Below are 8,501 nucleotides of genomic sequence, written 5' to 3'. Positions count from 1 at the left end.
CCAGTTTCTGTGCTATTAGGAGCAGGTTAGTGCACAGGCTTGTCATCAATGGTTGAGGGTTGAGAACACACTTTGTGGAGACAGAGAAGGATCAGGTATATCAGTCATTAAAAAAAAACATATCAATAGACCATGGGCAACAGCCAGAAGGCTTTAGCCTACTGGGTGTGTTTCTATCGCAATGTATCTGTCTTTCTCCTGATGGAGCCTTTGCATGTGACGACGAAACATAGAACTTTGTGCCTTTTCGTGGTATCTGTGTAGAAAAGTGACATAAACATCCTGGAATATCAATCATGGAAGATGAGATGATCGTACATGACATAGAGTTATGGTGTCTGTGTATTTGGATGAGAGCAGCAGGTCTTGGGCTGACATGTGGCAGTATGACTTGACATTGTTTTATTTTATATTAACAAATATCAACAAACAAAAGAGGAAAGTATGACTTGACATGGAGGCTTTTGGTGCAAGATGATATCGGTCATAAAATGCATCATCACGCACCTCACTTTTTATCCTTGACAACCGTGTAGTAGAGGGACTACCAAGAATGGCTTGATATGATGACGCCCACGTCGTTGCATGAGACTGGCAAAGTAACGCGATAGCTGCCAGTTAATCGGAATCCCCGAAAATGGCGGCGCCGCCAGAGGAGGAGAGCTTGGAGTCTCGCGTCAGTAAGTCATACGATGCTTTTACTGCTATAACGACTCAATACGTGACCAATTTACTTTCAGAAAACTGAGGTAGAGAATGCCCTGTAGTTGTAGTGTTATGAGTATAATTGTTGTATGTGCAGTGGACGAACATCACAGTGATGATGATGCTTTATCCAAAGTGCTAGCTAGTGCGCTATAACGTAGCGCTACTCAGGTCGGAACAAAAACAGACCTCACCCCTGTATTGTTTACGCAGAATAATGCATTGACAAGCACGAATATCGTTTATTTTAGATGTTCTTAATACGCAATTTGTTACAAATACAACAAAGTCCGACTTTGAAACTGGTGAATCAGACTGGCTAAGCTAAATAGCCACATTATCAAGTGGCTAAGTGTCAATGGGCAAATAAATAGGGGAGGAGTCATTCTGCTAACGTTTGCAGCAAGTAAACACGAAAACTTTCTTTGTGCATTTGGTTCTAGGGTAGCGAAAAACCCTTGAAAATGTTGATAAGCCCCAGGTTCTGGAATTTGCTTTTATTCTCCCCAGACAAAGCCACCAACCCTCTGAACAAGGAGGCGGACTGGGACAGTATCCAGGGCTTCTGTGAACAGCTCAACAATGAGCCTGAAGGGTAAGAAGGACCAACATGTGGAAAGCTGGCATTAGGCTTGCTTTGTCAGTTAGTACCTCAACATGTTTAAACATATGGCAAACCATACAGGTACTCTTATTTGATGTCCCCTCCCTCCCCCTAGTCCTCAACTGGCTACCAGACTTTTGGCCCATAAGATCCAGTCACCCCAAGAATGGGAGGCCATGCAAGCACTAATGGTGAGTAAACTGTTATCAGGGTAACGTATTGGTTGACATGCTCACTGACATCTCCATTAGCCAGAATATGCTAATTGTAAGTGATCCCACCACCAGCAGTATCATAACATATGTGTCCCTAGGTTCTAGAGATGTGCATGAAGAACTGTGGGAAGAGGTTCCACAATGAAGTGGGAAAATTCCGCTTCCTCAACGAGCTCATCAAGGTGGTCTCACCCAAGGTACTGTCTGGTAGGCTATTTCTTTAGGGTTCCATTTGAATTAAATCACTTTTTGACTGCATCTGTTTTGATCTGAACGAAACATTCCATAAATATTTTCCCATGGTAGAAGTGGGGTATGCAAAATGGATAAATTTTGAGCACCTGAATGTTTTGTCATATCTGTCCAATAAGTCACCTTCTGATCTTCTACCTACCATGGGCAAATATGTATGGAAAGTTTTGGTCAAATCTAAAAGGGTGCGGACAACAATTGATTGAAATCAAATGGAACAACCCTTTATGTAACTCGACCCCTTTTTATAAACAAACAAAACACAGTTTTCCATTCTATCTGTTTTGATGTTCCTAAATCTCGTCTCCTGTGCAGTACCTGGGTACACGGGCCCCAGAGCCAGTGAAGAAGAAGGTTCTGGAGGTGATGTTCAGTTGGACGGTGGGTCTGCCTGACGAGCCCAAGATAGCAGACGCCTACCAGATGCTGAAGAAACAAGGTGAGCTTTAATAGTGATGACACACCTAGAAAGAATAGGAGTGAAATAAAACGTTCTCTCTGTGATGATCAACTCTCATTGTTTTCACTATGATGGAACTTCAGGATGAGGAATATGGCTAAATCATGTAATTTATTACAGTACTGTAACTGTATGATCATTTCAGGAGTGAACTAAAAAATACAACGAGTGATCTGTATGTTCCCCTAACGTGTGCTCCTGATATAAATAGTATTTTGTCCATTTTTTATCGACCTTTATTTAACTAGGCAAGTCAGTTAAGAACAAATTCTTATTTTCAATGACGGCCTAGGAACAGTGGGTTAACTGCCTGTTCAGGGGCAGAACGTCAGATTTGTACCTTGTCACTTGCAACCTTTGGTTTACTAGTCCAACGCTCTAACCACTAGGCTACCCTGCCGCCCCATGTCAATCTCACTTCTTCTTTTTATAGTTTATGCACCACCATAAGACAATCATATTGAAACTCCTGAGTCTGCATCCAGAATGATTATTTTTTTCACTTAGTCCGTCTTAGTGAGAGAGAGAAACTGTTTGTTTAGTATGACTGTTTGTTTAGTATGATGGAAGATAACTTGAGGACTATGTAATTAAGTGTTTTGCTCCAGGGAGTGACAGCCAACAATATTTCTTAGCCTGGCCCTAAATCCATTGGTTGGGCTGCTTGTGTTGACAATAACCTCATGGGGAAAACAATGCTATTACCAACATGCCGGAAACCTACGGTGTATATACATGATGTACTATACACTGTAGGGAGTGCCGGTGACAGGCTGTTTATTCATGTGACATGGATGGGGTTCCCTGCTCTCTTCCAGGCATTGTGAAGCATGACCCGGTACTTCCTGACGAGCCCCTCCCACCCCCTCCGCCCAGAACTAAGAGCGTCATATTTGAGGATGAGGAGAAGTCCAAGGTAAAGATGACGATGAAGCAGCCCCTTGAGTTTTGTCAATAGAGATGACATTAGCGGACATTTTGAATTGATGTCTTTCCATTCTTCCACTGTAATTTTCATGTATTCCCTAATGGCCTGCTCTCCCTCTTTTACCTCTCCTCCTGTTTTCCACTCTTTTCCTTCCTCTTCCCTCCCTTCCTTTGTAGATGCTGTCTCGGCTTTTGAATAGCACTCACCCTGAAGATCTAAGAGCAGCAAACAAACTCATTAAGGAAATGGTGCAGGAGGTGTGTCCTACTCTTTTTACTCCTGTCTGTGTGATTGTGTGTTTGTTTGGGTGGGAGTCAATCAATGCATATAGGCCTATTGCATTCACAACGCAGTCGATTTATTACTCTTACGCTAAGTAAACAGCGAGCACTTCATATCGTCAAAGCACTTCTAATGATTTTTATGGATTGAATTCTGAACTCCCTACTCTACTATCCCTACAACTGCTCTCATAATTGTACTGTATATGCCTGCAATAAAACAACCAATGCAGACTTCAGAGCGCTCCAGCCTTTCTTTTATGGGATAATGTTTTTATTTTATTGCAGTGTTCTGAGTGTGTGTGTGTGTTCTGTTTACGGTCCTCCAGGACCATAAGCGAATGGAGAAGGTGTCTAAGCGTGTGAATGCCATCCAGGAGGTGAAGGAGAGTGTGGGCCTGCTGACCCAGCTACTGGGAGACTATAGCATGGAGAGCTGCTCCCAGAGTAATCATGAACTCATCAAGGTTAGCACAGGGCAACACCACTAGGGGTGTGTGTGCAATGGGCTATTTCTAAATGTGTTTGTGTTTGCAGGACCTATACCAGAGCTGTGAAAAGATGAGGCCTACTTTGTTCCGATTGGCTAGCGACACAGAGGACAACGATGAGGCCTTGGGTGAGAATCTTATGTTTCCATATAGTGTGATAGAAAAGTTTGGTCATACGCACATTCTTAAAAACATAGGTGCTGGGCTAATAAAGAATACTGGTATAGAACAAGAAGGCCCGCACACTGTCAGGACCTGACTAAGATCCGTTTCGGATCAAAACGTTGTCAATAAAACAATTAATTAGGAGCCTTAACAGTGTGCGGGCCTTCTTTGTTCTATACAAATAGTGTGATCAATACAAGAGGTATGATTCAAAATGGCTGAAGAGTGATGCATCCTCTGTACGGTTGTTAGACAGTACTATATGGTTATGTAGTGTTCTGTATCGACGCATTGCATAGCTCACCTCTGTGTACGTCTCTGTTATGCCAGCTGACATCCTGCAGGCCAACGACAGCCTGACTCAGGTCATCAACCTGTACAGACAGCTGGTCAAGGGAGAAGAGGTGAACGGAGACAGCACAGCCATGCCCATACTACCAGGTGAGCGAGAGGGGCACCAGGTGAGAGAGAGGGTCACGACCTGAACCTGCTGGCGTCTCAGGGGGGCAGACACACTGTTCTACACACTCCCATCATGTTCACACATGCACAGACTGAACCTCAGGACATCAGCATAATCAACCAGGTTGTTTCCCTGTTTATTTTCACAGATGTGTTCAATGTGTTTCGTTCAGTAGTTTCAAAACATTTGATCACAAAGACTGACGTTTGATCTCTCCACAGGAAGTAGCACAGCCCTCCTAGACCTGACAGGGTTAGACACATCGCCCACTGGACTTCCCTCCTACCCAGACACCCCCTCACTACAGACCCTGTCACAAGAACTGGGTATCAGCCTGCTAGATGATGAGCTCATGTCACTAGGTAAGCAGCAGTTCTGAATGTCGTTTCGCTAGCTTGTTTACTCTTATTAAATTGCCCAATTATTTTCCAACTTGCCATGACTCGTCCAACTGTGGTCATGCATCGTGTACTCTCTCGGTTCGTTTCGACAGCCTCTTTCTATTGTTGTTTTCACTCAGGGCTCAATGACGTAACGCCCAGCTCTACCCACACTCCTCAGTCGGGAGACTGGAACTCCTTTCAGGTGAGAGAGTTGTCAGCATATGACTCGCACACACACACACACACACACAAAATGTCCCTAACACAGTGTTTTTCTGCGCAGTGTTCTGACAGTGTAGAGCCAGTCGTCCCAGCGGTGCCTACTGCAACAGTGTTGCTACCGGCCATGACCCCTATCCCCCAGGCAGAATCAGGGGGGCCCCCCGCTGCTTCCCCTAAAGCCCTGGATGAGTTAGACCTGCTGGGCAAGACCCTGCTGCATCAGTCCCTACCCCCGGGGACGCAGCACGTCAATTGGTAAACACTGCAAGCCAGAGAGGCAGCTGCTAATCTGTAACGTAAACACTTGTTTTCTCTTAAAAAAGCTGACCCCTTGCTCTTTCTCCCTCTCACAGGGATAAACTGCAGCCCCAGTCCAGACCCACCCTGCGAGACCTCCAGACCAAGTCCAGTACCAACACTACTAGCACCTCCACCCCCAGCCCTGTCCTGGCCTTCCCCTCTGAGCAGCCTGGGTCTCTCCTAGACTCCCTGCCCAGCCCCGGGCCTCCTACCCCAGCCCCCCAGAACAACATCTCCTTAGCTAACGTGACTGTGCCCTTGGAATCAATCAAGCCCAGTAAGCCAATTGTCTGATCAATCTGTATTACTGTATGGTTGTTTTGAACATTAGCAAGAAAAATACCAAACCAGACTCCAAATAATAACTATAACATACCCACCCAGCCATTACCTGTGTTGCAACATGTCTCCAGACATGGTGATGGCTGGGCATGAACTAACCCTAAGCCTCTGTCTGTCCTCTAGGCAGCTTGTTACCAGTGACTGTATTTGACAAGCACAGTTTGCGGGTGCTGTTCCACTTTGCCCGTGACTCTCCTCCCTCTCGGCCTGACGTTCTGGTAGTGATCATCTCCATGTTGTCCTCCGCCCCCATACCAGTCACCAACATCCGTTTCCAGTCTGCAGTACCCAAGGTTGGTCCTGTCTCTTCTCTGTCATCTCTCACTACCCCCCCCCCCCCCTCTAATTTGCCTTGGTGATTCATCTTCTACCTCTATCATTTGTTTGTCCCTAATTTCCACTCTGTCTGATTAGATGGTTGTGTTCTGCAGTAACCTATGTGCGCTGAGTTATGACTGTAGTTTGAGTGTAATGTGTTTCATCCTGTCTGTTTCTAGGTGATGAAGGTGAAGCTACAGCCTCCTTCAGGAACTGATCTTCCAGCCTTCAACCCCATCTTACCCCCAGCCGCCATCACACAGGTCCTACTGCTGGCCAATCCTCACAAGGTACTACACACACACACACACAGACTCCTTCCGCCTTCTTTCCAAGGTGTTTAACCTATGCTCATTTTTTAAAAACTGCCCAGTCAGCATCTCATTTGTAGCTGTGAAAAGCCCTGAGGTGACAAACTGTCACCGTGGCAACAAAACAGAACTTAAACATGTGCAAGCAGAAAGCATGTTGATTTGTCCCCTTTCCTGTTGTAGCCTAACATGGTTCTGTTCTTTCTTTCAGGAGATGGTCCGGTTGCGATACAAGCTCACATTTGACCTGGGAGAAGAATCACGTGACGAATCCGGCGATGTAGAACAGTTCCCCCCTCCAGATACCTGGGGGAACCTTTAGTGGGACTGATCAACTTCCTGTCACCTGATCCGCTGCTTCCCTTAGGTGTAGGTCGAAGGTCCCCCCCAAGCACTGGTCCATGGAAAGATGGCGTTTTACATTGTGATGGTTACGGGAAATCTGGTCTTAGACCTGTTATTTGGGATCGGTTTCTCCTTTAAGGGTCACACCAAATGTGTGCTGTTGACATCTGACTACCGACTTTTTCATGTAATTCTACATGTAAAATCAGTTTGCACTCAGTTTTCAAATTATCTCCGGTTCTCTGTTCAGAGGTGCTAAGTACACTCGGCAGGCAAACGCTATTGGTGTGTCCGAGCCCTTATGTCTTCCCATTTGTTATGGATTGAATATCGGCAGGGAAAGTGGATCCTAGATAAGTTATTTGTGGGCAGTTTCTCCCTTATGCCATCCATGTGTCCCATCCATGATCCACCACCCCATGTTGTCATCTTTCATACTCCATTTTGTGTTTTTCTTCATTCCATTGACTGTACTACAATCAGCCCTTAGTCTCCAATGCATTACTGTATAATAACCACCTCACGCGATCTGTCCAAAACAAATCATTGCTGTGAGAAGTCGAAGCCTTTTAAACTGAATGTGTGTGGGACTGTTTCTCTCTCTGATAGCATTATTCTGCACAAAATATGACACTCAAATAGTGTAGTCCCAAAGTATTGTATTATTTTCTATTATTTGTACGGTGTAAGACCAGTTGGGTCTGCGACTGTTATATAAGTTGGGCAGTAGGTGTCTGAAGCTGTAACAAATGTATATCCTGTCCAATCTTCTGTGAAGGAATATCCAATCTATGACGCTATTATCCATTCTATTGAAACACATTATATTGTTTTGATCTAAACAGCAGTTTGTCCCCCCCCCCCCCGTTTTAAGTGATTTCATTCCACTACACGGTGCATACACTTCCTGTTAGTTTGGTTTTGTACATGAATATGATTCCCTCATTTGCTGTCCTGTTCCACCTTCAGCTGTTGACCCAAAGGGAGAGGCGTTAGTTCAGTACTGAGTTGTCAGTGCTGGCACCGTTTAAATCTGCCGTATGTGCCTAAAGCTGAGAGTTTGTTCTCTATGTATCTTGGTATTTATTTATTTTTTTCCCCGTTTCAGAGTTGGACTACTGTTTTTCTTATGAAATTTGGTTATGCTTCCTTTGGTGTGAGATGTGAAACGAATATGGTCATTGATGATGCGTCCGTTCAATCATATCTGCTCCAGTCAAGTAGTACCACACCCGATTCAACCAATAAAATGATTTATAGAAGACTAAGCTTAGTTGATCAGGTACCATGTTAGTGTTTGGCTAGAAGTAAAGCCAGCAGCCCCACCTGTCTATTGCAGATAGTGGCCCAACCATGCAGCAGCTGCATCTCTCACGTCATTCTGCAGCTCCCCTCCACATTCCACTTCCCTGCCTTTATTCCCTAGCCTGCTTCCCAGATCTGTTTGTGCTGTCTTGTTTACTCAATGACTGTAGGAGCTGGTAAAACAGCCCAAACAGATCTGGGACTCAGGCTACCTATTCCCTGCTCTGACTTTGTAAATAATAATGGTTCTGCAATTATGTACATTCGCCAAAAAAAGTATAATTAAAGAGCAAATAAATATTGACAGGGGAATGGTGAGAATGTAGTGCAAATATGTATTTAAGGGAAATAAAGTTATTATTTTTCTTGGGGGTTTTTGTCTATTGGTGGTTGTCAATGAATGTTCACTCA

At 44.6% G+C, this 8,501-nt stretch overlaps 1 protein-coding gene across 1 annotated transcript; it reads left to right on the top strand.

Annotated features, from left to right (window-relative positions):
- The first annotated feature begins 604 nt into the window (after positions 1–604).
- On the top strand, positions 605–8,461 carry LOC135536118 (ADP-ribosylation factor-binding protein GGA1-like). Its single transcript, XM_064962513.1, has 17 exons — positions 605–680; positions 1,216–1,300; positions 1,425–1,500; positions 1,623–1,721; positions 2,092–2,215; positions 3,055–3,152; positions 3,341–3,421; positions 3,775–3,912; positions 3,983–4,064; positions 4,432–4,542; positions 4,786–4,926; positions 5,085–5,149; positions 5,231–5,424; positions 5,523–5,746; positions 5,935–6,104; positions 6,309–6,419; positions 6,652–8,461. The coding sequence occupies exons 1-17, from the start codon at positions 638–640 to the stop codon at positions 6,760–6,762; spliced, it is 1,953 nt and encodes a 650-aa protein (XP_064818585.1). The 5' UTR covers positions 605–637; the 3' UTR covers positions 6,763–8,461.
- Positions 8,462–8,501: the final 40 nt, after the last annotated feature.

This window comes from Oncorhynchus masou, chromosome 5 (assembly GCF_036934945.1).
Source record: "Oncorhynchus masou masou isolate Uvic2021 chromosome 5, UVic_Omas_1.1, whole genome shotgun sequence".
Classification (NCBI taxonomy): Eukaryota; Metazoa; Chordata; class Actinopteri; order Salmoniformes; family Salmonidae; genus Oncorhynchus; species Oncorhynchus masou.
The sequence above is the reverse complement of the archived record's forward strand: the minus strand, read 5'-3'. Positions and strand labels throughout refer to the sequence as shown.